The sequence below is a fragment of the Aspergillus homomorphus genome (assembly GCF_003184865.1).
Source record: "Aspergillus homomorphus CBS 101889 unplaced genomic scaffold BO97scaffold_2, whole genome shotgun sequence".
Lineage (NCBI taxonomy): Eukaryota > Fungi > Ascomycota > Eurotiomycetes > Eurotiales > Aspergillaceae > Aspergillus > Aspergillus homomorphus.
In genome coordinates, this window is record NW_020291888.1 from 456,665 (window position 1) to 483,256 (window position 26,592).

Below are 26,592 nucleotides of genomic sequence, written 5' to 3' on the forward strand. Positions count from 1 at the left end.
TTTGTATATCTGCGTGTCCACCCGCGACAGCGGCCAGTCGGCATAGTCCATCACTGCTTTATCTAGCGGAAGATCTGGAATCATAATGCCATCGACGACGCTGGGGACATGCAAGGGCAATAGGGGTGGGGAACCAGCAGGTGAGCTCATTGTAAATAGCTGTGGAGCCTGAGGGAACGGCGTTTGTAAGAAGTGGATATTAATCGATCGACGCACTGATTCGACTGCAGGTTTATTAGGATTCTCTCGCTGTCTCTCAAGCCACTGCTGCTTTAAAACTCTCTCGGATCTCAACTGGAATGTCGTCGTAAGTCTCAAGCTCGAAGAGCCCTTTCTTTACAAGGTCAACGAGCCGCTTCACGTGGTGTGTGCGTAGTTTGTACAGTATGACCAACGAACCCGCGAGCCGCAACGATTGCCACCCCATGTTCAACGAAAAGTCCGGGCTTTCCCCACGGATCTGAGCAATATCATAACAGTTCTCTAACGCTATATCACGCACCTCTCTTTTGTATTCTTTGTAATGTTCTGTACCCACCGGCGAGAGATACCAATCAATATTATCTTCCACTGCTCCTTTAAGAGGTTTAGGAATGTAATCTTGAACTCATCCTGGATAGTGTTTGGAGCAGCTTCAGTGTCCGGCAATGAAGAGATCGAAGGTCGCGCCGACTGAGATGGATGAACATTGATTTATCTGGTAAGAATGGGAGACTTCAAGACAGACAAGCACCTCCGCCAGGTTGACAAGAGACTGGGGTACCATTGATCTACGTTCGAAAAATCTATGGCTTACTTTCAACGAATCGTATATATCTTTTATTATAACTCCTAAAATTCACTCGAGGCTCGCCTTGCACTACGAACTATCTATTCGGCAAGACAATAATTGATGGGAATATAAGACTACTGAGCCGTGACCTATTTATTAACTGTTTTCCCAAGAAATGTAGAGGAATACTGCTGCTGCTATGAGTCATATATCCTTTAAGTTAGTGGATTATCAAAAATGTAAGGAATGTAAGATGCTCGGCCTTCATAGGATAAGAAAGTTATTAGTGCAGTCCCAGGTCTAGCGGAGGCGCCTCAGCGAATTCGAAGCCGTGCGCCACAAGAATTACAGAAAACAACCCCGGACATTGGCCTTGAAGGGGTTATAAGGAATAAACTTGCTAAGGAAAGCAATAGATAGGAGGGAATGGATGATCTAGAGATCAGACTTAATGGTACCCTGCATATCGCCTGAATTGGCATAGGAATGTACATAAATTCGATGCAAACGATACCAAAGACGCTTAATTACCGATAAACGGAACATATCGATCAACGGAGTACCCAATACATCTGAGAAGCATTCATGAAGTTTGTTTTGATGAGCCGGGATCAACCACTTATGTCCCAATAGCCTGCAAAACAGCCATGAGACCAGAGAACTGTGTACCGGAGAATTGAACAATCATTTTTCCACCATTCCAGAGCATAAATTCCGCCGTGGTGGGTGCTTTGAATCTCCTCGCAAGCTCACCGACTATAAAGGAGTTGATACCATATATCTCAAGGTGCGAATGAGTCTCCGCGAATTCTTTGACTTCGGGAAGGAAATCTTCGTGGAAATTGGAAAGGCAGAATAGAAGAACAGGTCTCTTAGAGTTTTGAACTTTCGAAGTAAAATCGTTCATGCTAGGATTCTTAAAACATCAGTATTCGTGAAGTTCGGCGGTATGCTCCGAGGGGATAAACTGTACCTCGTGATACGCAGCGGGAAGTTCATCCTCACATAGGCAATTTTGCATAATCTCTCCAGCTCAAATAGACATATCAGGTAACACTACTAGGTAGAGGAAAAGATGGTTGTTTATATAAGTCTATTCAAGCATATCCATCGTTTGGTGCGGGGTAGAGGTAATGTAATCAGTAACCACTCATGTGACAGGCCCTGCTGTGACGGCATCACCTATCTTGATTGTGTTTGACTTGTTTGTTTGATTAGTTTGCCTTGTTTGATATTTGGCTGTTCCTGGTTGTTTATCTTCCGTACAGTGTGACTCGTACCTTTCCTCTCTTTCTTTCCTTCCCTTATGATTTCTTTTTGATTCACTGATCGGCCCGCACATAACCCCAAGTGTCTTTCCTTTTCTCTTCTTTCCCCGTGTTGAAAACCACCTACTTCCCTGTCAGAAGCAAGGTGGTCGACAAGGGAACTTTCACCCTACTAAGTGTGGAGTGGACAGGAATTCTAAGTGTACCAGTCATCAGTCTGTCTGTTGGACGAAAGCTCTATGCATACTACAGCATACATCTCTATACCACCGCAAAAGACCCAAGGGCAGGTGTATACATTCCAGTCTTAAGTACTTCTATATGACATCTTACCAAACGATCAATTCAAGAACCCAATCTCCCTCCAAACATGGACATACTTCCGCACCACCTCCTCACTGACCGGTCCGACTCCTCTTAACTTCTCGGAATGCTCCATTGCCCGGCTTGTATCCAACACCAATCCACCACACGACATCCGCAGATACGTCTGTTCCAAGAAATCCACCAGCGTCGCCGCGGGGTTGTTCCGTTGGGGCGCCGCCCGGACCCGGGCCACCCACTCTGTAAATGGGATCATCTCGGGGATGCTGAGCGTGGAGGCGAGGATCCGATTCATGTCCTTCCACGACTGACCGACGGGGTTCTCGATGTGATACACGGGATAGACCTCTCGGTCGTGCGGCGCCAGCACCAGCTCCGCCGCGGCGGCAGCGATCTCATTGACGGGCGTCCAGAACACCGAGCCATCAACATCCGGTAACGCGCCGAGCGTCTGCGACGATTTCACGAGGAATCCGAAGTGCTCCATCGGGTTCCAGTACCCGCTGGTGCTGGCGCCGGCAATCTGGCCGAGGCGCACGACCATGGGCCGGAAGTGCTCCGGGTGGGCGCGCAGGGTCTGCTGGAGGAGGCGCTCACAGCCCCATTTGGCTTCGCTGTATCCGTTGGGAAGGACGCTAGCGATCTCCATGTCGGTTTCTGGAACGTGGATCGTGGCCCCTTGCCCAGTGGGGCTGGGAGTCGGAGTGCTGTAGCATCCGACCACTCCGATAGAGGAGATCATCTGAAAATTAAACCGGAAGGAGGCCGGGCGACGGGCGACGGCGGCGCAGGCAAAGTCCACCAGGTTGCGTGCAACCTGGAACTGCGATTCAAAGCCGGCGAGCGGCCGTTTTGCGGACATAGGCCAGGCATTATGGATCAGGTGCGTGACAGTGCTCGCGAGCTGGTCGTAGACGGCTGGGGTCAGACCCAGATTGGGGGCGGCGGTGTCGGTTTGATAGACCTGGAGCTTCGGGAGGAGGTCGACGGGGAATCGGATGCCTTTCTCCCGCATGGCCCTTTGTTGGCGTGTGAGGGGATCGGCTTTATTGGCGCGGTTCAGGCAGACGACAGTTTGCACATCGGGGATTTGAGCGAGGATGTGCGTGAGATGGCCGCCAAGACCGCCAGTGGCACCGGTGACGAGGACTACCGTGCCGGTAGAGGTACTAGCAGTGGCCAAAGGGCTGGGGATGGAGAAGCCAGCGGTGTATTTCTCGACGAGGGCATCCACAGCGTGTTTTCGTAAGGCCAGTTCGGCGGCTTGCTTCGCTGGATCAACAGTAGGCAAGACTAGCTCAGACTCAGCTTCAAACTCAGCCTCCGCCTTACGGGTAGGCATGGGGTCCGGCTGTTCGCTGGTGCCCACCAGCAGCATTCGGAGATCTGCTACAGTCGGACACTCCAGGAACAGCGACTCGTGCTGGATGTCCAGCTGCAGCTCGTCGCGGAACCGGCTCACAATTACCAGGGACAGCAGGGAGTCGACACCTGAATCGGCGAAGTTGGTGTCGTCAGTCAGCTCGGCCACATCCACGCCGCTCTCCTCGGAAATGATGGCGAGCGCCTGCGAGAAGTCGACCTTGGGCTTCTGGAGCACAAGTGACTCACTAAGCGGGGTAGTGGCCCCCGATGTTAGGTCACTGAGAGGCGTTGCTGTCCCGCTCTCGTCGGCTGTTTGGCTGGATGAAGGCGTCAGGATTCCATCTCCACCACCGAGGAAGGTCTTGAGATCCCCCACGGTGGGGTACTCGAAGAAGAAGGCGTTAAATTCCAGGTCCAAATCCAGCTCTTCCTTGAACCGCGCCGAGATAGTCAATCCCAGGAGGGAGTCGATGCCTACATCGGCGAAGACAGTGCTGTCAGTGAGTTCCGTCACAGCAATGCCACTCTCGTCAGCGATGACCGCGAGGGCTTGAGTGAACTTGCTTGCACGGGGGGCAGCAGGTAGCTTCTGCTGCTGCACGCAGGGCATGGCAATTGGCCCCGGCGCTGACGCTCGCGACTGCTGCTGCTGCTGCCCTGTAGATCGAGACCCACTCTGCAGCGACAAAATTACCTTCAGCACTCGTCGGGGGACGCCTTGAATCTATGCCAGCCGTCAGCATCACATCCCACACCAGCCTTGATCATTACTCACCGCAATTTGGCCAAACCAGGCGACAACCTTCTCTCCATCCATCACCACCACATCGCCATGCCACAACTTATCATCTCCCTCCTTCATCTGTGTATACGTGGTATACACCTTCTCAAAGCTCAACTCCTCAAAGATCTGAAAGGAGCCCCACCCATGATTCATGAACACCTCGGTATCGAGATCTGTCGCGTCGTTGCAGTTCATCGTGAATCCGCACGACTGCGTCAGGGCATCGATGATGGCCGGATGGGTATGGAAATCCCCGCCGCGCTTCACACTTCCGAAGCTCAGCTGGCTCGACGCTTCGAGAGTCTGACTGTCGAGCACCACCTCGTCAATGGCGCGGTAATCCGCGTGGAAGCGCGCCAGCGGCCGGATCATCCGGTAGACCATCGGCCGGTTGAAGCGCGCAGTGGTCTCGGCGGCGATACCGTCGCGGAGGCGTTGCATCTTCGCGCGAATGGTGGGGAGGCTCGCTTGGAGGAGGGCTTGTTGCTGGTGCGGGTCGGTGAAGCGGAGGATGCAGCGCGAGTGTTCCTCGAGTTTACCTTTGGTCTGCAGTGTCTCGTTCGTCAGCCATTGCTGTCAGATCTAGCCGGGGGGGATGGGAAGAGAAGGAAGTACTAACGTCAAACGACATGAATTTCAGAGCAGCCGACTGCGTCGCCCAATCCACCTCGAGATGGGCCTGGAGGGGCTGCGGCGCGCCGCCCGGCCGTAGGATCAGCGCTTTGGAGATGGTCATCTCGGCGACGTCGACCAGGTTCTTATCTTGGGTTGGACGGTATCGCGCCAGCAGGTACCGGCCCAGGCTCAGCGCCATATCGGCGTACACGGACGGGGTGCAAAGCGGGATGCCGTCCACCTCGTGGCCCTGCACTAAAGGACTGAGGTCCTCGCGCGCGATGTCTGCTTCCACAACAAGCTTCGTCTTCTGCGCGTCGCCCCCCGTCTCGTGAAGCACGCGGTGGATCGTCGTACTCTCCAGGCGTGGTCCGCCGTTGACGATCAACGGAGGATCACCCTTGCGCAGCGACCAGTCATTCACGTACTGTAGCCAATACGGCTTGAGGTCCCAGCGGTAGTTCGGTAGGGGGAGCACGACGTGTGAGACGGGGAAGTCCTGCTGGTATGCGGCCCAGCGGATATCGGCCCCAGCATGGTAGAGGGTCTTCAAAGAGTTGGTCAGGGTTTGCCAAATTGAGCGTGCTCGCTGGACGGAGGCGAGGGTCGTCATCTGACTACCAAGCACCGCGCGCACCATCCCGGAGATGGCAGGATGGGGCCCGATCTCAAGAACGATGCTTTGGTCATTAAGAACACCTGCCTGCGAGGCGGTTTGGAGGGCTTGGAGCATGTTCACGGGCTCGCGAGCATGTGCTGTCAGGTATTCCGCGCTGAAGGGGCCATCGGAATTGACCTGGCCGTCCAGCGGCCGGATGACCGGGATGCGAGGAGATGCGAAGGTGACCGCTTGGGCCACGCGGGTGAACTGGGGTAGAATTGGGTCGACTTGCGACGAATGGAAGGCGTACGGAACCTTGAGGGTGGTCGAGGGCAGTCCAGTGGCTGTCAGTTGCTCCTTGAGGGCCGCCACAGCTTCAACGGAGCCGCCCAACACGGTCTCGACGGGCGAGTTGATGCAAGTGATCTCGTAGCTCGCATTCGGCAGCGCCTGGGCAATCTCCGCAACCGATGCCTTCACCACCAGCATAGCGTGGGTGTCCCGCGTGCACTTGGACTCCAGCAGTTGGGCACGTTTACCCACGAGATAAATCGTGTCTGCATCGGAGAGCACGCCCGCAACATTCAGCGCAGCGTACTCGCCCAGACTGTGGCCCACCACCGCAGTGGGCATGAGACCCCACGAAGCCCACAGCCGGCTCAAAGCGATCTGTAGACAGACATTGGCCAGCTGCACTTCTGTAGGAGCAAATGCCCCGATGTTCGCCTCGCCTTGGGACAGGATGACTGGGAGGACCGAGGGAAAGCCCAGACTCTGTGACAGGCGATCAAGCTGGCCCAGCTCTTTGCGGAACAGTCCGAAATGCTCCCACAGCTCGCGTCCCATCCCGGGGTACTGCGCCCCTTGTCCCGTGAACGCGAAAACCACCTTCGCGGCAGTCTTCGCCCGAGTCATCCCGGTGTTGTCGCGGAGCGCCGCTTCAATCTGCGTGCAGATGTCCGCTGTGCTTGCGCCAACCAACATCGCCCGATGCGCGTGGTGGATGCGGCGGGCGGTGGTGGTGTACGACAGCTGGCTTAGCGGCAGGGAGGGGTTCTTCTGCAGCACTGCCAGCAGTGCTCGGAGATTACCCTGCAATGAGATTCCCGCCTTGGCCGAGACGGCCACGAGATGCAGGCTACGCGGATCGACGCCATCGGGTCTCGACACGGCGGGAGCATCTTCCAGCAGTAGGGCGGAGTTGCCGCCTGCCGCGCTGAAGTTGTTGACGAAGGCGCGACGGGGCGTCGCAGTCCGGGGCCACGGCGTGGGGACCATCGCGATGTTGACATTGCGCTGGGCCAAGTCCATCGGGAACTTGCGGTTGACTCGAGTCTTGATACCGCAGTGAGGCACGATGGTGTCTTGCTGCATCATCAGGAGGACCTTGATCAGACCGGTTACCCCCGACGCAGCCTCGCCGTGGCCGATATTGGCCTTGGCTGAACCCAGGTAGAGTGGTTGGTCGTTGCCGCGAGCGGCCTTGCCCTCGTCTAACGGGGGCGCAAAGGCACCGAGAACACTGGTCATTTCTCCAGCATCACCGGCTTGGGTTCCCCTATATCGTCACGTAGATCCCATCAGTGACTGCAGCTCCAACAATCAAATGAAAAGAGGGGTGACTTACGTTCCATGCATCTCCACATAGCTCACGGTGTAGGGATCCACAGCGCCCTGGTTAAGAATCTTGTTGAAGATGGCGCGCTGAGCCCCGGAATGTGGGCGAGTGATAGACTCGGACTCGGCGGAGTGATTCGTCGCCGCCCCGAGAATGAGCCCCAAGATCGGGTCTTTCTCTGCGAGTGCATCCTCCAGCCGCTTGATAATCACCGTGCCCACTCCCTCCCCACGGCAATATCCGTCGGCTTCATCATCGAATGTCTTGCAGTTGCCCGTGCGTGACAAGAAGTGTCCACGGTCCAAACCCGCGGTGAAGTCCGGGTTCGTCAGCACATTGGTGCCGCCGGCAATAGCAGTGTCGATGTCCCCACGCCAGAGCGAGTTGCACGCCAGATGGATACCCGCCAGACTAGACGAGCACGCGGTATCAACTGCGTAACTGGGGCCGCTGAATTTGAAGTAATAGTTAATGCGGCCAGGAATGAAGGCACGGTTGCCACCGGGAATGAAATAGGTGTCGATGTTCTGCGCGCTGTTGGTCTCCATCCAGTCGTTGCTGGTGACCCCGTAGAAAACACCGACACGGTCGCGTCGGGTGGATGGTGTCGCGTCAGGGACGAGACCGGCTTGCTCGATCGCCTCGTATGCGGTCATTAGGGCCAGACGCTGGGCTGGATCGATCTGGGGTGCCTCACGTGGGGAGATATTGAAGAAGCGTGCATCGAAGGCGGCGGGATCGTCCAGCCAGCAGCCGTAGGGAGTGGCGCTGGTGTTCTTACGCTTGCCACTGGGATCGACGTGGGTGTCAGCTGACCAGTGGAGCTCGGGCACCGGTTTGTGTACGTCCAGTCCTTGGTGGAGGAGGGACCAGAAGGCCTCGTTATCTTGTGCGTTGGGGTAGCGCCCGGACATGGCGATGATAGCAAGCTTGGGCCGTCCACTTGAGGCCGAAGGGGGTGGTGATAATGCCAGTGTCGCTGTGCTGCTGGGTGTCTGGGTAGAAGGGACCAGCGAACGAAGTGGCGTCTGCTTAAGAGCCGTGTAGATCAGTTGATCCGCCGTTGAGCCTATGGAGACGACACGGAATGAATCTGGTGCACTGTGCTGCAAAGAGGCCTGCAGCTCGTCGAGAATTCTCGCCCAGCGGATGGGGTGCAAAAGGATCTGCTCAATGGCCTCTTCCAGACGAGCTGAAAAAGTTGTTACATCCCCGGAGGGATCCCTAGACCCCCCCAGCGAAGGCAGCTGTGCAGTCACCCCCATGCTATCTGAGGGTAGCTCATTGATGATGCTGTGTATGTCAGCGGGGGCGTAGAGGTGTGGTGCATGGTATGGCCCATAGATCGGGATGCCCTTGAAGCGGAGACCTGTAAACGGTTCCGATGCACGCAGCTGAGCGAGCACGGACGGTGTTCCGCTGACAGTTATGCCATTCGGTGCGTAGGCACTCACGTAGGGCTGGCTGGTCAAGGGAAGGGTCTATGGCAAGTCAGTCACTGTGATAACACGACCTGCCGGCAGCAAAGCATACCGAGTTGCGACGAAATTCTTCAACCCCTTCCGCGGCATGTAAGCCAGGCACAATCATCGACCAGCTCTGGTCTGCCTCGCATGAAGGTCCAATCCGCTGTGTCACATCAGCAACCACTAGTCCCGTGTGGAAAGCTGCAATGACAGCCTTAACCGCCAAAGGCACCAGCTCTGACGTGCTGCGACTGCAGCTCACAGCGGCTGCCGCCAGGGCACCCGTGCAGAGCCCAAGCACGCGGGATGTGCTGGCGTTGAAGTCTTCCGGAGCGGTTTGATCGATGAATGTCCCCAGCTGGTACAAACATGTCAGGGCCATGTCGAGTGGGACGCATCGTGGCCCATTCTGATCCCAGAGAACCAAGTCCTCCAAGCTGCTGAAGCGAGGGAGATCCTCACGGGTTGTGGTTGGGAGACGGTATAGCTCTGCACGCACCGCCTGGTAGGCTTTGTCAAGAAAGTCAGCGAGGATAGGATTGCTGCGCCCACGCAGCAAATGCTTGAGATGGGGCTGGAGTTGGAAAGTTTGGTCGCCGAAGACGTAAAGTTGCACGTGGTTCGTCATTTTGTCTCGGGGCTGGAGGCTCTGTGAGTTTGGAGATGGATGTGTCTGAAGAAGAAAGGAAAAATGTTGCATGACGATGTCAACCATTTTAAGAACCCACTCTACGCTTATGCTGATATTTTCCTTGGTCCGTCTAGATACCTGAGAGTGAGCCCGTGGAGGGAACGGATAGAGTGGTGAGGGTAAGCAGCTCCTTCGCTTCCCGAGCAGTATCGCTGAATGCTTCGGGTACTTACATCGGGAATCCTGCGAGGAGGGGTTTATACTCGGATGATGGGGAGGGGAATGTCGCAATACTTGGACAAATGGGCATTTCAAACAAGTAACTTCTTATCTTGCCTCGAATGAATCCCCGTGCTTGAAACCTCGGACGGCGTCGACTGCGTAGTAACATAGCCTTGAATTGTCTGGCCCTGGAGGTAGGAAGCTGGAAAATGTCAAGTCCAACATGTATAGTCATTTTATTCTGCCCGTTCTATACAATGAGTAACCCTGAGGTGCAATAGCTACCGGTTGAGATATTCATTCTTCATTTAGAGTTTTGGTCATTCACTACGATGTATTTAGGAAAGAACTTTAGCTGTGTGGATAATATGGAGAGAACAGTGGACTCTAGCAACGTAGACAGGGCATCTATCATATTGGGAAAACACCTCTGGATACTACTCTGTAGAAGGGCAGTCGAGAGACTTGACAGCTGTGGCAGCTCCGCGTACAGAATCCAGCAAAGTGTTGAGGTTCTCAGGGAGCTCATCACCACGCCAGGCGACCATGCCATCTGGCCGCACCAGGACCAAGCGCCTTTCATAGATCCTAATTACCTCCGGATCTCTGAGGGTCACAATTTCCAACGGCAGGTGAATTTTCTCCGCCACCTCCGTGATCTCCTCATCTCTCTCTACCTCCGACCCCAAGCGCAGCAAGACGAACCCACCACCAAAAAGATCCAGGGTTGACTTGTCCTCGGCGAGCCAGTGGTGAGGCGCCCGATGGCCAGGCCGCGCAGAGGGAATATACACATCCGGTTCATTCGGCGGAGGGGCAGACCCGTCCCCAACCACCAGCGGGGACTGAGCGTAATCATACCCCAAAGCCAACCCCAGCGACTGGAACTCCTGGCGCATACTGGCCGCCATACTCTGCCCGAGCACCTTTCGCTGCTCATCTGCCTCCACCCCATCCTCCAACACTCGATCCCTGCCAGCTTTATCTGTCCAAATGGCAAAGTTGCGGGTGGATCCCGCTCCATTCCGCTGAGCCACGGGTCTCCGCTCCGCCGTATACGCCTCCGCTAACCCCGCCCCGCCCCACCCTTCCAACATCGCCTGCAGCATCCAACTCAGCGTCATCGCGTCCCCAATCCCGGTATTCAGCCCATGCCCGCCCGTGGGCGACATTGTATGGGCCGCATCCCCGGCCAGGAAGATTCTCCCCGCATGATATCGGTCCGCGGTACACTGACTCCGGCGCCACTGCACGACCTGCAGGATCTCATACTCCACCTTGCCCGCATCCTCCCCGAACGCCTTGCATAACAACGAGTCCATATCCAACGTCTTCAGATCTCGTTTTTCTTTGCCGCCGACAATGGAAAACCGCCAGAGGGTGCGGCCATCGATTGTGGTGAAGTTCCCCCACGTGCCCTCCGGCCCGAGGAACAGGAAGCGTTCTGCTCCCGGGGTGAAAGTGTGATGTCGGGCCAGATCCACGCGGACGATCGCACTAATCGCGTATCCGAGATCCTTGCCTTCGAAAGCGATTCCCAGGCTTCGGCGCACTTCGCTTCCCGCACCGTCGCATGCAACGACGTACTGCGCGCGGAGCTCCTCCGTGCTCCCGTCGGCGAGATTGCGGACGCGACAGAGCACATACCCGGCCTCTTCATGCTGGATGCACTCCACAAGCTCTGTCGAGTACCGCACCTCCGTCATGCCCTGTTTCGCCACCGCGTCTGCGAACACCGGGTCGAACCAGATCTGTGGGCAGCGACGCAGCATTTCCGCAGCCTGGGGAGGACGGACGCGGGTCTGAGCTGAGTCCATGGAGAGGCGGCCGATGTAGTGGCCCCCGGATAGAGCGGTGCAGAAGACCGTGTCGCCAGGCAAGTCGGCCGGATAGCCCGCGTGGGCAATCCCGTCGCGAACACCCAGGAGGCGACAGAATTCCATTGTTCGCTCGTCAATGACGCTGGCCTTGGCTTGGAGCTCTGTGGCCGTGCCGGGTTGCCGCTCGATCAGCGTGGAGTGGATGCCACGCCGACCGAGATCGAGGGCCAGACAGAGGCCGACGGGGCCACCCCCAATGATGACGACGGGAATAGGAGAAGGAAGGCTGCCCATGTTGCTTGAGATATGATTGTTGTTGTGTCTGGTTGCTGTGATATAAGACGATTAAGGGAATAATATGCATGTATGAAGTACGTGCCACGAGCGGGGAGGAGGGGGAGGGGGGAAGGGGGAGCGGCAGGGAGTCAGGGTTGAGATTAAGTACCTTACAGTACAAGAGTTGTCGGGAGAACAATTAGATAGACGGTCTGATACTGATTCTGATTGAAACCCGGGCTTATGAAACCCGATTGTAACCCGTGAACACCCCGAAGGTTACCGATTCGGGTCTACAGGATTTGTGATAGAGATCCACCAGCAGGATATAAAATCACACCCCGATTGAGTACCGACCCCTCCCCTCCCCCCCGGCAAGACCAACTCTCTTTGCCCCAAAATGGACGCCCTCATCGCCTTCTATCACGCCCACCGCATCCCCTTCCTTCTCACCCTCGTCAGTTTCACAACCCTCCTTTTCCACTACCTCTACCGCGACAGACGTCTCCACACCATAAGCGGACCCCCGGGCTACCCCCTCATCGGCCTGGGCTACAAACTCCCACCTGGCTCTCCTGCTCTCTTTCGTCAATGGGCGCAGCAGTATGGTGAAGTCTTCCGCCTCCGGGTGGGCTGGTACAATTGGGTGGTCCTGAACACACCGGAGGCGGTGCGCGAGGTGCTGGAGAAACAGGCCGTGCACACCTCCTCCAAAGCCCCCTCCCCTATGGGCCATGACATTGTAACCGCCGGCCGGAGAATGCCCACGATGCCGTACGGACCCCACTGGCGCGCGCAACGGAGCGTGGTCCGCCAACTGACCACCGTCCCCATGACGACGACCTTCATACCGACTCAGGAATTCGAAGCGAAGCAACTCCTCCATGATCTGGCTATCCACAACACCGACCAGCGCAGCTTCTACCAGCATCTGCGTCGCTACGCCTTCAGCATCATCATGACCAACGCCTTTGGCACGCGCGTCCAAGGCTGGGATCACCCGGACGCACGCAACGCCATCCGTAGCCAGGCGATCCTTCGCGCGACGTCGCGCCCCGGGGCATTTCTCGTCGACGAGATCCCGCCGTTAGCCTGGTTGCCCACCTGGCTCCAACCCGGCCGGAACCGGGCACTGGCTGCCGCAGCGGAGGTCCGAGAGATCAAGATGGGCCTGTGGCGGCGGATCGAGAAGCAGCACGCGGCGGGAGCGGCCCCCCATTGCTTCGCGCGGACAGTCTTAGAGCAGAAGGAGGCGTGGTTTGCTCAAGGGCTGACAGAGGAGGATCTGGCGTGGGTGGCGGGTGCAGTCGTCGAGGCTGGGTTTGAGACGACCGCCGCCACTCTCAACAGTCTTGTCCTGCAGCTGGCGGCGCACCCCGAGGTGCAAGAGCGGGCATATGCAGAGCTGCAGCGTGTGGCCGGCGATACACGAGCCCCCGTCTTTGCGGATCACGTGCAGCTGCCCTATATCCGCGCCTGCGTGAAGGAGATCCTGCGCATGAACCCGATCCTGGCGCCAGGGATCCGCCATTACGCTGACCAGGATGTCGTCTACAAAGGACATGTGATTCCCAAGGGGACCGTGCTGGTGGCCAACACCGCGTTTTTGCACTACGATCCCGAGCGCTTCGACCGGCCGTTTGAGTTTCGCCCGGAGCGGTACCTGGACCATCCGCTGTATAGTTCTGAATATGCCGTGCTGGGCGACCCGTACAAACGCGATCATTTCACCTTCAGCACGGGTCGACGGACGTGTCCCGGCGCCAGGCTGGCGGAAAACTCGCTGATGATTGCACTGGCGGCAATGCTGTGGGCGTTTGAGATCCGACCGCCGTTGGTGAATGGGAAGGAGGAGGCGATGGATTTGAGTGATAAAGCCTATCCGGATGGGGGCTTTACCATCCCCAAGCCCTTCGCTGCGCGGTTTGTGCCGCGAACAGAGAAGACGCTGGCCATTATCAAGGAGCAGTGGGCGGTGGCACAGGAGAAGGGGTACGAGCTGCGCGGCATGGCGGTTGACGTGAATGGGGTAGTATTGTGAGCCGTCTTTCTGTTGTTGGATGGGTAGGGACCGATGTCTTGACGGTGTGTGTGCATGTGCAATCGAGCAATGGGTACCAGCCAAGTTCGATAGTGTTCGGACCACGTGGAACTCCATAGGGGATCAAAACCAGGAGAAACATGCTTTGGTCTGCCAATAATCCCGTACGTACGTGTCTGTGTGTGTCCATGTATTCATCATGTATTCAGCTCTTGTAATTCATATCGCAGTAGACTCTTGACTCGAGCATAGTCCTGTTTCAACCACATTTGCAAACAGCGGTAGAGGCTGTCCGCATCGCCAAAGGGATCCTCTTCATTCTGACACTGCCGGCCTGGATCCTGGAGTGTGAACTGATCAATCAGCGCCCCCAGTCGCTTTAGCTCGCCCGACAGTAGTTGCATCTTCACCGCGGTCTCCAGCTGCGAGTCATCTACGCTGAATGTGCCGATGGCGATGCGCGCGGGAGCCATGGTCACATTCGAGAACGGAGTTAAGGGGCTTCTTCGAGAGCTGGCACTGCTTGAGGCGGGGGGGGAGGCGCGTGGGGAATAGCCAGCTGCGCGCTGATACCAGGCCAAGATGCGCGCGATGATGGCCGCGTAGAGGAGGGCCAGGTGTGGCGAACGGGCACACGCACAGGAGAGAAATGGAACAAGACGCGCCGCGGCTTCACGGCTGAGACGCAAGACCAGGTCCAACGGCACTTGTCCCCCACCCCCCGGAGTGTCTGGCATTGGGGACGTGGCCTCCTTGGTTCCTAGGCTGGAAAGACTATGGAAAATGCTATGGGCTTCGCGAGAGCAGTTGTGGCCGCGGTCGATTGGCAGCGATGGTGTCACTTCCGGGAGCTCATCCCACGGCGACTCACTGCTGAAGGGAGCATCCGCTGCAGCTAACCAACCCTCCATGTCGAGGGATGGAATGGAAGAGAGGAATGCGCCAGGAAGGTCTTGATAGAAGCTCTCGATCGACCCCTGGTGATCAAATAGGTTCTCTGAAGTGGGGTGGTTGGAATGGTTGAGGGGTTGGCGATCGTCCAGTGCATTGTCCAAGGCAGTGTTCAGAGCGTCACAGGCCGGGTCGGCGAAGATCTCGACGTCCAGCAGAGTGCGCCCCGCATCACAGTTACTGCCACTATCCCCCATCTGAGGTGTTGCCCCGGTGGTGGAGGGGAAGAGGTTTGCCCGACGTGGGGGTTTTCCCATCTTGCGGGACACCCCATAGACGCACTGCATGCCATGGGAGATGCAGCGACTGCATTCGGGTTGGGCCCGATCACACTTGACCTTGGCTGTCCCGCATTGGTCACAACTGGATCGTAGTTTCGACTGGCGGGGTACTTGACTCATTTTCCGTCTGCTCTGATTCTGAATTGCACTGTTTGGAGATGTCGCGGAAGATGACATTCTGCGGTATACAACGGGAGGGTCTGTGCTTTATATACGCCCCCATACGGAAGGCTTTGGATTCCTTTCATTGTGCTGACACGAAGGATTCTCCCTGAGGACACAGGGCATCAACATCAGGATTCTATTCTTCCCCCCCTACATCCGAGACTATCCCTAAAGGAGTTGTCCAGAGCTTGGGAGGGGCGGCAGGATGGAGGGGATCCCCCAGAGGTGCGAATGGAGTCAGGCTCGGCATTGTTTGCACTTTTACAGAGTCAATTGCGGTCAGACAAAGCCTTCTCGGCATCAGGGCATCCGCCCTAAGACCCTCGCTTTAGGCTTGGTTATCGTCTGGTAGAAGAGCTGACGAGTGCCCATCTAATTAAATTCTATTATGTTGTGACAGTGACAGCGATAGCAACAGCGGCGACTATGTGATAAGATCAGGGACTCCCACCGTGTCTCAGTCAAAATAAGTTAACACTACTGCACTAGCACCAACAATCCGCCGAGCTTCCCCTCTTTTCTTGTTTCGCTCAAGCATCGTTATGCGATCTCACAAATCTCAATCCGAAATCGATCATAGATACAATCTAATTTAACCCGACGCGTCAAAAAGGACTCACGATCTTCCAACACCCATCACACCATTAATACGAGGTCTTTCGGCGCCGAAATTAGTGTAAATCGCGCCTTTAAAGAAGACCTATCACCAGAAGCTCGCTCAGCTAATCTTTATGGGCTTGAGCTGAAGCACTCGTCAACTCAACTGGCTCGCCTATTTGGTGTCTCGCATTCAACAATTTATCGTACAAAGGAACGCTTTCAACTCCACCACCAAGTTAAATCTCTGCCTCGAAATGGAAGACCTCCAAAGCTGAGTCGATCTGTCAGACGATATATCTATTTAATGGTTCGCCAATCGTCAAAATGAGTTTGGAAAGCTCGTATTTCTGCAACAGGTGCCCGTACAGGTACTGAGGTCTCGCAGAGTACAATTGGACGGAATCTACGCTCTTATAAACTACGAAAATAGAAAGCTGGAAAGAGGATACCCTTGAGAAAACAGAATGCTAAAGAACGGCGTGCTTTTTGCCGAAAACGGCGCCGTAATCGCACTTGGAATAGCATTATTTCTTCGGATGAATGCTCTAATGAACGCGATGCCTCTAATAACATCGGTTATGTGTTTTCGCCTATGTATTGTAGAACATCTGGGAAGAACTTCCACTCGGCCGCAGACAAAATGTCTTTTGCTTATCCGATCTACGGTGTAACCAATAGCCATGAGGCTTTATCGCTGACCGGACATGTTTCAAGTTCCGCCCGCTGATCGGTTGCAATACAAAGGGCGGTAATTTTGCCCCTATTCCCGTGCCGCGCGTTCCTCGACTCTCCCAGCTGTAGTCATTATTGCAAGACCCACGTGTACCTTTATTGCACCTACCATCAAGTTACCTCGATCTGAAGCTATAGGCCCCGAGCCAATCACTGATGGTTGATATCTCGATAGGCTATGCCTTTCTACCGAGGTAATTCCCAGTCAGTCCACACCTTGATCAATTCCTTCTCTCGGTAAGCCACGAAGCTATTTCAGCAAATAACGATAAGACGTTCCGCATGTAGATGGCAGAGCTAGGAGTAAAGAGCTTGGCTATCGACACGCTCTCCATCGTGGGCCGAGGTTACCGTCGTGGTCAGCTCGTGGTCAGCTCGTTGACTCAAAGACCCTTCACTTCGATATACAATTTTTATCCTACCCCCCATGTCCCACAGCCCCTCTCTTGACACGCCTACTCAATTCCTCCCCCGATCCAGCCATCCAAAACATTTAAGTCTTCTGATTCAACTTCTGATCCATGAGCACCCTCCACCGGGGACCCCAGGTCTTCAGCGCGAAGATGGCCGCGTTCCCCGTCACGAACGCCACCAACCCGATGAGAGTACAGGACCACCCGACCCCCAGGGCATTGATCATGGGCTGCGTGACCACCGCTCCAGTACATGAAAGCACGTTGCGCACGAAGTTGCCCAACGCCACTCCGCTACTCGACCGCTGCGGGGTGAATTCGGTGAGCACAGTGGTCACCGTCCCCATGACCAGCATCATCGCCAGTCCAAACACGATACACGCCACGCAGACCACCGCCCAATGCAGCCCTTTGTCCAGCGACCACCCGAACCAGATGAATGCCGCCGGGTAGATGGTGCTTGCCAGCCAGATGTTCTCCTTCATCCGGTCCTCCGGCAGATACGTCAGTTTCCCATCCGCGTCGACTCGGTTGGCTTTGCGTGCTTCCCGCGCCATGATCCGGTCGATCCAGCGCCCTCCCAGGATGGAGGAGAATCCGTAGCCGATGGTCGGCGCCAGGTAGACGAGGCCGACCTCCACGATGCTGAAGTTGTAGGGGGCCTTGTCAAAGGTGGCTTGGATGGCGACATTCAGCACAAACATCGTGCAGAAGGCGATGGAGCCGGACCACACCGCCACGATGATCGGGGGGTGGCGGAGGAGGGCGAGGATACGGAGAGGACCGAAGATGCGTTTGACGAGTAGGATGAGCGGGTTGGGGCTGCTGCCCTCGGGGGAATTGTCGGGGCGAGCTGGGCGTCGCGCGACGGTTTCCGGTAAGCACAGAAAGATGAGAATCCACATGACCCCGCCGAAGATGGTCAGGAACCAGAGTGTGCTGCGCCAGTGGAAGCCCTGCGTTAATGCGCCTCCGATCACCGGGGCCAACCCCGGTCCACATAGGGGCCCCAAGTAGAAAATGCCCATGGCTTTGCCGCGCACTTTGGGATCCCAGATGTCTGCCACCGTTCCCGCCCCAACTGATTGCACGGAGGCAGCCGCCCCGCCGCTGAGGATCCGGAAGACGATCAACATAACGATGTTAACGCTGACCGCGCTGATGCATGAGAAGACCAGGAAGAGGGTGAAGGACAGGATGTAGATGGTCCGTCGCCCGTGTTTCTCGGAGAGGGCTGACCTGTAGCGTTTTGTCCAGTCAGTATCCAGAACAACAGTCCGGGAAAAATGAAGGAATCATACCACCACATTGGCGTGAACGCCATGGCTAGCATGTAGAAAGCCAGAGACAAGTTTGCAACAGTCGCGGTGGTGTGGAGATCCACCGCCACTTCCGCCAGGGCGGCTAAATTGGGAGGGCATTCCGGTTAGTATCACAAGCAGGTGACATTTTTAGCAGCACAACGAAACAAAAAAGAACCTTACGGTAGAAAATTGAGGAACCAGTCGACGAGGTGATGGCAGCGAAACTAACAATGACCGTCATTAACCATTTGGTACTGTTGCCGTAACTGCGTGGATCGGTGACTTCAGGGATTAGGGCGAAGCGCCCGAACAGCCCTCGCCGCTGACCCCGCAGCACTCTAACCGGACCGGCGTCTCCAGCAGCTGTAGCAGCAATAGCAGCAGCAGCAGCAGTCTGCTTCTGCTTCTCCTGCTCTTTCTCCATCTCCGGTTCCGTCGCACTCTGTCCACTACTGCTCGAGTCGGTCTTGTCCACGCTGGTGTGGGTGACGCCCGTCCCAGTTGCCTTTTCGATGTCGGCCGTCATGGGAGGCGTTGATGTGTGTACTATGGCAAAAGGGGTAGTAGAGAGAGTCGCGCAGGAAGCCAACATCCCAATAGCCTGGATTTCTCGACCTTTAGTACAGCATTGATCGGTCTGGCGTCTCCGGAGTTAGGGGTTAATCGGGCAGACGAGCTCGCACATCACACCAGCTGGCAGCAGTGGCTTTCGTTCTCAGGGATCACACTGTTCAAAGCCATCTTTTCGCATTGTTAGCGTGTCGGGAACTCCGTGGGTGTCGGGGAGAAACAATACAACATGCAACCTTCCGCCAATCAAATTGGGTTTTAGAATCCCGATACGCAGACGCTTGTCTATCACAGTATTTATTTCTCCTGTCCTGTACAGTAAATTTTGTTGATCGAGCTTGGCACACGCTTCATTATCATCAAGCTTTCTTGCCTTGTGGTGGGGAGATCAAGTAGCTTTCACAAGGCTGAAAGCCTTCTTGGCTGGACACTCGGGCCCCCTGATGGATTTCTCGCGACAATCAGGCTTGAAATTCGAGTGGATTTTGGCAAGCAAAGCTTCTCATCACCTCTTTTGTTTTGTTTCTTCTGCCATTTGTCTTATTTAGGACTTTCCCTGGCGCTGCACGATCAGACATCGAGAAGTAATCAATGGATTAGGGCTGGGAAATTGAAGCTGCAAAATCCCGACCGCTGGGCAGACCGCTTTTCAAGAAGGTTATTGTACTGTACAGTACAAACGATTGTCATGGCCGACAACCTCTAATCAACCACAAGTTGCGAATTTTTCCCGCCCCACCACTGAAATATTCTAAGCAACCTTCATTAACATGTTAATTATTAATTTTATGAGGAAATGCCTCCTTCCAAAGATGCATATATTCAAATAGCTATTTCGGTATATATAGATCAGAAAATCGAGAAAAAATTCAGCTGCTGAGGTCTTTTAAATCTAACTTATATTCTCAGCTTCAAGGCTATGCTGCAAAATTAGAAATAAATATTAATAGTTATAGATTAACTAAATTTAAGGAAGAATTACTTAAGAAGTAACGGTAGTTGATTATGTTGAGTATTTCTCTTGCTATCTGATATAAGTGAGTATGTATCTGATCGCTGGACTGAGAAAACACTTCAAAGTAGTCAACTATCTAAAGCATCGAGTAATTCGTGTTAAGCCCTTCAAAGAGGGCATCTAGTTGTACCGAAAATATATTCTAGAGCGATACCCGCAATCAACACGACCACCACCCCAACACAGAGAGAAACCCGGTGAAGGGTCAAACTCAAGACATAACAATCAATCATATTCTTTCTCTCCTTAATACTAAACCTGAGCCAGATCCATCCCCTTTCTACTCGCGGGCACCTTATCCCACGCCCCGGGCAATCCGCCGTAGAACAACCAGCGCGTCATATTCCCTACGACCATCTCGCCGGCGGGACCCATTCGTTGCACCACGCCGCGCGCCACCTGCTCAGGCAACCGATTCCCCTCCTTCTCATCCATGGCCCGCTCGATCGAGTCCATCGCCAGATGCGCCACCCGCCGAAAATCCTCTCGAGTTACCGGGAAGTCCGCCGGGGGCGGGTGCTCCAACGCTTCTAGGCTGTACAGCGCCCGGATGAGCTTTGCCGCATGACCTTCGTCGCGATACACGACTGCTCGATGAAACAGTTCCGGCCAGCCATCCGCCGGGTGCCGGGGAACATACGTCCGGATACGCTCGGGATACAGCGGCGGACACGCGCAGCCAGCGTACATGACGGCGGCGACCCGGGCGGTCGCTTCGAGGAGTCGGGCCTTGTGGGCGTTCGCCAACCAGTCCTGCGCCAGGAAGGCGGGGAAGAAGACGGCCAGCGTGACGCAGTGCAACGTCACAAAGTCCAGGGCCTCGTGCTTGCCGGGCTGCTGCGCTGCCCCGAGCATGTACGCCGTCGTGTACATCATCTGCGCGGCTTTGCGGTGAAGCTCCGCCGCGTCGTCGCGCGGGACCTGGAACTGTCCCAGGTGGGGGGCGAGCTGCGCGGCGGAGACGCGCTGGAGGAACCCGTCGGGGATCTTGTTGAAGGGATCGTTGGCCTTCACCCCATTTCCGATGATGGGGTCGTTGCGGAGGGTTTCGAGGACCTCGAGAAGGGAGCGCGAGGGAATGGGCCTGGAGTTGGCGGCGGACTCTTGGACGTGGGCTTCGGTGGCGAGGAGGAAGGTTTTCGGCCAGTTGACGTGGACGCAGGCCCCTGCGAGCGCTTCGGCGACCAGGGCGGGTTGCTGGAATTCAATCCCACAGCCCAGGTGAATGATGGGGTGGACGAGGTCTGTGGTGTTGTGGTCAGAAACAGGAAAGTGGTGATCAGTAAACATGATTAAAGAGTTCTCGAACCGGTGAACATGCGCCCGAGGATATCGTCGGCCCGCTCATCCCCTTGGAAGAGATATTCTATCACGACAGTTTCCATGCCTTTGGTGTGGATTTCCTCCTCGAAGAACCGTAGAAAGTCGAGGTACCGATCATCGTCGCCAAGGCACTGGGCGAAGACGGCGGGGTCTTTCAGATTCAGTCCCGACCCAGCATCGGTCGAGGGCTGTTTCTCAATGGGACCCTGGTAGCCCTTGTTGTACTCCCACATGTCTTGGATCTCGGCGGGAGTGGCTCCTAAGGACCAAAGGGCGAGGAGATGGTGAGTGAGATGGTCTTCATGCGCATTAGCCTCAATATGATAATTTGGATACCACCCTCCTCAAGGGCATACTGTGGAATGTATCCTGCCATCGTGTATGGTACAACTTGTGGTTGAGTGTGAGGAGCTGGGAAGTGAGAGTGGCAGACTCGGATGTCAGATTCGGGGCATGGACATGGCCAGGAGTGGTTTCGGGAGTCAACACAATCGTTTGGGCGGTTGGTTTGGGAGTCATTGTGGAAAAGTTAAATGATATCAATGATACGGGCTCCTTTCTTCGATTTCGCTCTCAGTTTCAGTCCAAGCTGTGTGCGAGTCTATAAAATGGGTTTAAAGTAGGCCGGGAATCTGCTTAATTCGGGTAATCCCTCTCTCATCGGGGGCCGATCGGGTTTGTTGCAGGGAAACCCGCATTCATCCGTACAGCACCGGCTTCATACTTTCACTGTATAGTAATGCAGCCCTATTCTTCTCCCTGTCTGCTCTTTCACTGTGAAAGCATTGCATTTCCCCCTTCCCTCCACCTCAATCATGCGCAGGATTTTGTGTCTACACGGGCATGGAACGAGTGCCGACATCTTCCAGGCACAGACTGGTAAGACATTTAATCAGTGGCCATCCCCTTTCACTGCCAAACCCTGACTAAACACCCTACCACAGCATCATTCCGTGCCAAACTTGGACCCGACTACAGCTTCGACTTTGTCAACGCCCCCCACCCCAGCCCAGGCGCACCTGGGATCGAGGCGATATTTCGTAACTCCACCACTTACACCTGGTACACCCACCCAACTCCAGAGGCCATATGCGCCGCCCATGACTGGGTAATCACATACACGCGCGAGCATGGACCATACGAGGCAGTGTGCTGCTTCTCGCAAGGCTGCGCACTCGCCAGCACTCTAGCCCTCTACCACGCCCACAATAGCCCTCCCATTGAGCCACTCCCCTTCCGCGCTGCCATCTTCATCTGCGGAGGGGTCCCGCTCCCCGCGCTGGCCGACTTGGGGCTTCCGGTCTCCCCTCGCGCACACGAGATCAACCGGTCGACCGGCGCCCTCCTGCAAGCCACTGCCGGGCGACTGTCCACATTCGCCGCGGACCCCAAGCAGATCCAGCGCGGTGTGGGTCTCTGGGATCATCTCGTCGAGAGCCCAGACCTCCTGGTCCGCGATCCCGCCCGCCGGCCCGATCGCCAGGACGTCTTCGGCCTCGACTTTACGCAGTTCCCCGCTTGGGCCACCATCCGGATTCCGACCGTGCATATCTACGGGTCGAAGGATCCCCGTTGGCCGGCGGGGATCCAGTTAGCCGAGTTCTGTCCGGATCGAGTGGAGTATGACCACGGTGGGGGCCATGATATTCCCCGGACGACAGGGGTGTCAACTAAGATTGCGTCGTTGGTAGAGCAGGTTCTGAGGCGAGTTGGAGAAGAGTGATCAACAGTAGGATATCATGAGCAAACCTGGAAACAGCGATCTTCTCTTGAATCCCATTAGCTTCGGAGATAACCCTAAACTCCTTCCGCTTAACTCCACATAAGGTGATGTACGGTGGTGTCAGATGTAGATTGCAGATCATCAGACCTCTCTGACACAGTTATAAATATCGACTCTATTGAGCGCGGTTTCCGTGTTGCGTGACGACCAACTCCCTCATGCTTTGGTCTATTGCTTGTCGTAGGACCCCCAAATATTTTCCTCCTCGATTCTCACGTACAATGGCCACTGGGTACGCGAGAGACCAGCCTCCGGGGTTCACAAACCGGATTGAACGGGTGGCCATTGTCGGGGTATGTCTCCCTTCCCCATTCTCGCCTCCACTCCACAATCTCCCCCGAATATACTGACAGATTTCAAAGGCTGGTGGATCCGTGGGCAAACACATTACCGAACAACTCCTTCTGCATGGGCAACACACGGTAACCGCCATATCGCGACCCAACAGCCGCTCCCCCCTTCCCGAAGGGGTCCACATCGCCCGGGTCGACTACACGGATCCGACGAAGATCAGTGCTCTCATTGATACCCTCCGGACTCAACAAGCCCTAATCATCACCATGAGCCACCAAGCCCCGCCCACCACCATCCTCCACCTGATCCGCGCCGCCGCGCAAGCCGGGGTGCCTTACGTCCAACCGAACTGGTGGGGCCACGATCCCGCCCACGAATCCATCTGCCGCGACAGCAACCTCTCTACCCGGCGCGACACAGTGCTCTCCGAAATCCAATCCCTGGGGGTCAGTCACTACCTCCTGCTGGTGTGCAACTTCTGGTACGAGTGGAGTCTGGGCGGCGGGCCGAACCGGTTCGGCTTCGACTTCCCGCGGCGGACCGTGACCTTCTTCGACGGTGGCCTCGAGCCCATCAACACCACCACCTGGCCGCAGGTCGGGCGCGCCCTGGCCCGCTTGCTCAGCTTGAAGGAATTGCCCCAGGACGAGTCGGATCCGGCGCCGACCTTGAGCAAATTCCGGGATGGCGCAGTCTATGTGTCCAGTTTCCGGCTGACCCAGAGGGAGATGTTTGAGAGTGTCAAGCGGGTCACCAAGACGCAGGATCAAGATTGGACGGTGACGGAGGAGTCGGCGGTGGAGCGCTATGAGCAGGCCCAGAAGGATTTGCAGGTGAAGCTGGATCTGAATGTCTACACAAAGATGCTGTATAGTCGTATGTTCTTCAAGGATGGTGGCGGCGATTATGAGTCGACGCGCGGGTTGGATAATGAGGCGCTCGGGTTGCCTATGGAGGAGCTGGATGAAGCGACAACACGGGCAGTGCGCTTGGGTGAGGAGGATTCAGTGCCTTATTCATGATTGAGGATCAGTCTGTTGGCAGCAGATCTAGAAACCCTGTCAAGGGTCCGAGACATAGACTAAGTGACGGGGGTTGTGGGCCTAATGAATGAATATAATTGGTTGATTCAGTCTCCATAACAAATATCAAAGATGAAAATAATCAAAAGATAATCAGAAGAGAAAGCACAGGAATTTCAAATAGAAGTGACTGTTCATCTCTGAATAATCCCCATTGAACATGAACAATTGGGGTGTTTTTATGCCTCAGGGCCCATGAAACAAACATAACATACACAGGTGGTCCGGAATAAGCAGTGATAGGGTTATGACCTCACACTAGTCAAAAAAACAGGGCAGGAACTAGGCATAAATTGTGAAGGGCTGAAGCAAGACTTAATTTTAATCTAATTAGGCCACAAACTGTTTACAAGAAGCTTGAAGAAGAGAAGTTCTTAGGGGACTGATTGATTAATTGATTGATGATTATTTAGTGTCACTCGGCGGGTCACGAGTCTCACGTGATCCGCGGCCTCCCTAGGGGCAACTGGACATGCTATCTAGGCAGAAATCTCACTAAGGCTAGCTTAGGCCTCGCCACGGGTCTGGTTAGGGTCCAACATCAGGACCCGTACCCACGGGTCGGGTCTGAACACTGGACCCAAAACCCGAACCCGCCAACCCGCAGGTTACCCGCCAAGAACCTGTTTGAGTATCAAAATCCTTATTAGGCTGTGTTAAGATATACAAAATTACTAAGTAATCTAAAGTTATTCTTATTTTCTTACCCTGTATTGATAACTGTATTTATATACCTAAGGATAAGGATCCTAGTTTAAACTGCTGTCATCAGGATGGTGTCTTACGATGTTATCGTGGTGTGTGGATTATACAAACTTCATGGGACAGCGCTGATGCTGCAGACTACTGCACGGCGAGCAAGGGGAGACGACACTCGCAAGGCAAACAATAACGCAAGTTATACTCTGCCAGATACCTTGGAGTGGTGATGATGAAGTCTTGCTTTACAAATAAGCACAGCCATGTTTGTTTGCTTGCTGCCTTGTTGCCACTCCAAGTATCTTCTGTGGCTCACCGCTTCTTCGAGCACCTCATTCACCACTCTCAGAAATGGCCACGAGCAACCGATTCCATTGTTGCGTTTACTATAGCTTGGAAGGAAGTTTCAGATAACGGCGACTTGGGATTTGCGTTCTCAGTCTATTTACTACCTCCCAAAATCCCAACCTTGGTATATATATATGTAAATCCATTCACATCATCATCAGTTGCATACTCTCATCGGCTGGCATCGAATGTAATGGACAAACCGACGTTGAAGTACCTGCATTAACCCACTCACCAGCTGCCATCATGCCAGGGGACCCAATCATTGATCCCTGACTTTGGCACTGGCACAAGGATTCATGCAACTCTACAGGACTTGACGATCCTGAAAGTTCGATGGTGCTGCTCGCAGTCGGTGGTGATTGTGATGCTGGCAGACTGGTGGGGATCGATGCATGCTGCGCACTTGATGAAAGAACGATGATTGCTTTGGGTCGTGTTGGTCCCGTGCTGAGGTTTTGCATGATTTGTGGCAACGCCGCCTCTGCGGCCAGACGATCAGCTCCAGGTCGGTCCAAGGCCGGATCCATCTTACCTGTTGTGATGCAGTATAACGACGACCCGGAATATTGAGTCTGACCATTCCATGGCTCGCAGAGAGGTGGTGCGTTTGCTTCGGTTGAGGAATACGCACTGGACATGCCTTGCAGCATGTCTAAACCGCCGGAGCCAGACCGTGGAAAATAGGAGTGATTTCGGAGGCCAGATGGAGCGGTATTCGAAGCGTCTATCTCGGTGATGTCGTACAGAGGCGATGCAATAGTCGTTTGTGTCGAGTATAACGGCAAGGGTGCCAACGCTGCGTTGCATGATGAGCAGAGAAACCTTGACTGAGACATATATGCTGATGCAAAACCGGAGGACGCATCGACCATTGACGCTGTTGAAGTTCCGTTGGGGTCGAAGACAGACGGTATGCGGTCCATCGCTGGCGATCCAGCGATCGAGTTGGGATGGTCCCAGCCATGAAGGCTTGCAGCTGCTCGTAGCTCACTGGCGATCACACGCTCCTGAAGCTTCGCAATACGGTCGCGTATCTTTCGACCTAGGTTGTCTGTGAGTGACTGATTCAATCACTACTGCACGTCGGTCCGACTCACGATGATTTCTTTGTGATAACCGATTTTGCAGCCTCCTACGCTCGATTGGATCCTGCTTCTGCCCTGAACTGTCGCTGGAGCATCGTTCTTCTTTCGTAGGTTGTGTTCGCATTTTCGTAGACATCAGAA

General features: G+C 55.1%; 10 protein-coding genes across 10 annotated transcripts; 3 read left to right on the forward strand and 7 right to left on the reverse strand.

Moving 5' to 3' along the window:
- Window positions 1-1,193: 1,193 nt before the first annotated feature.
- Window positions 1,194-1,877, reverse strand: BO97DRAFT_402419 (uncharacterized protein). Its single transcript, XM_025694500.1, has 2 exons — window positions 1,746-1,877; window positions 1,194-1,688 (listed from the first exon to the last, which is right to left on the reverse strand). The coding sequence occupies exons 1-2, from the start codon at window positions 1,791-1,793 to the stop codon at window positions 1,392-1,394; spliced, it is 345 nt and encodes a 114-aa protein (XP_025555947.1). The 5' UTR covers window positions 1,794-1,877; the 3' UTR covers window positions 1,194-1,391.
- Window positions 1,878-1,945: 68 nt separating this feature from the next.
- Window positions 1,946-9,632, reverse strand: BO97DRAFT_467374 (ketoacyl-synt-domain-containing protein). Its single transcript, XM_025699646.1, has 6 exons — window positions 8,881-9,632; window positions 7,357-8,828; window positions 5,133-7,287; window positions 4,505-5,059; window positions 3,697-4,453; window positions 1,946-3,657 (listed from the first exon to the last, which is right to left on the reverse strand). Exons 1-6 carry the CDS (start codon window positions 9,526-9,528, stop codon window positions 2,381-2,383), a joined length of 6,864 nt encoding a protein of 2,287 aa, XP_025555948.1. The 5' UTR covers window positions 9,529-9,632; the 3' UTR covers window positions 1,946-2,380.
- Window positions 9,633-10,103: 471 nt separating this feature from the next.
- Window positions 10,104-11,861, reverse strand: BO97DRAFT_452702 (FAD binding domain-containing protein; the record flags this gene model as incomplete). The annotated part of the gene is made up of 1 exon (XM_025699039.1): window positions 10,104-11,861. The coding sequence occupies exon 1, from the start codon at window positions 11,778-11,780 to the stop codon at window positions 10,104-10,106; it is 1,677 nt and encodes a 558-aa protein (XP_025555949.1). The 5' UTR covers window positions 11,781-11,861.
- A 296-nt stretch (window positions 11,862-12,157) lies between these two features.
- On the forward strand, window positions 12,158-14,142 carry BO97DRAFT_75776 (cytochrome P450). Its single transcript, XM_025701045.1, has one exon. The coding sequence runs from the start codon at window positions 12,163-12,165 to the stop codon at window positions 13,801-13,803; it is 1,641 nt and encodes a 546-aa protein (XP_025555950.1). The 5' UTR covers window positions 12,158-12,162; the 3' UTR covers window positions 13,804-14,142.
- BO97DRAFT_452704 (uncharacterized protein) lies at window positions 14,001-15,570 on the reverse strand (the record flags this gene model as incomplete). Its single annotated transcript, XM_025699040.1, has 1 exon — window positions 14,001-15,570. Exon 1 carries the CDS (start codon window positions 15,210-15,212, stop codon window positions 14,001-14,003), a length of 1,212 nt encoding a protein of 403 aa, XP_025555951.1. The 5' UTR covers window positions 15,213-15,570.
- A 1,455-nt stretch (window positions 15,571-17,025) lies between these two features.
- BO97DRAFT_335574 (MFS transporter) lies at window positions 17,026-18,673 on the reverse strand (the record flags this gene model as incomplete). Its single annotated transcript, XM_025691431.1, has 3 exons — window positions 17,026-18,184; window positions 18,247-18,349; window positions 18,430-18,673. The coding sequence occupies 3 exons, from the start codon at window positions 18,671-18,673 to the stop codon at window positions 17,026-17,028; spliced, it is 1,506 nt and encodes a 501-aa protein (XP_025555952.1).
- A 1,249-nt stretch (window positions 18,674-19,922) lies between these two features.
- On the reverse strand, window positions 19,923-21,737 carry BO97DRAFT_474808 (questin oxidase family protein). Its single transcript, XM_025700355.1, has 3 exons — window positions 21,514-21,737; window positions 21,144-21,455; window positions 19,923-21,078 (listed from the first exon to the last, which is right to left on the reverse strand). Exons 1-3 carry the CDS (start codon window positions 21,674-21,676, stop codon window positions 20,087-20,089), a joined length of 1,467 nt encoding a protein of 488 aa, XP_025555953.1. The 5' UTR covers window positions 21,677-21,737; the 3' UTR covers window positions 19,923-20,086.
- Window positions 21,738-21,947: 210 nt separating this feature from the next.
- Window positions 21,948-22,979, forward strand: BO97DRAFT_474809 (uncharacterized protein). Its single transcript, XM_025700356.1, has 2 exons — window positions 21,948-22,036; window positions 22,102-22,979. Exons 1-2 carry the CDS (start codon window positions 21,973-21,975, stop codon window positions 22,878-22,880), a joined length of 843 nt encoding a protein of 280 aa, XP_025555954.1. The 5' UTR covers window positions 21,948-21,972; the 3' UTR covers window positions 22,881-22,979.
- A 106-nt stretch (window positions 22,980-23,085) lies between these two features.
- BO97DRAFT_402425 (NAD(P)-binding protein) lies at window positions 23,086-24,372 on the forward strand. Its single transcript, XM_025694501.1, has 2 exons — window positions 23,086-23,233; window positions 23,303-24,372. Exons 1-2 carry the CDS (start codon window positions 23,162-23,164, stop codon window positions 24,254-24,256), a joined length of 1,026 nt encoding a protein of 341 aa, XP_025555955.1. The 5' UTR covers window positions 23,086-23,161; the 3' UTR covers window positions 24,257-24,372.
- Window positions 24,373-25,509: 1,137 nt separating this feature from the next.
- xanC (transcription factor xanC) lies at window positions 25,510-26,575 on the reverse strand (the record flags this gene model as incomplete). The annotated part of the gene is made up of 2 exons (XM_025696630.1): window positions 25,510-26,408; window positions 26,464-26,575. 2 exons carry the CDS (start codon window positions 26,573-26,575, stop codon window positions 25,510-25,512), a joined length of 1,011 nt encoding a protein of 336 aa, XP_025555956.1.
- Between the last annotated feature and the right edge of the window lie 17 nt (window positions 26,576-26,592).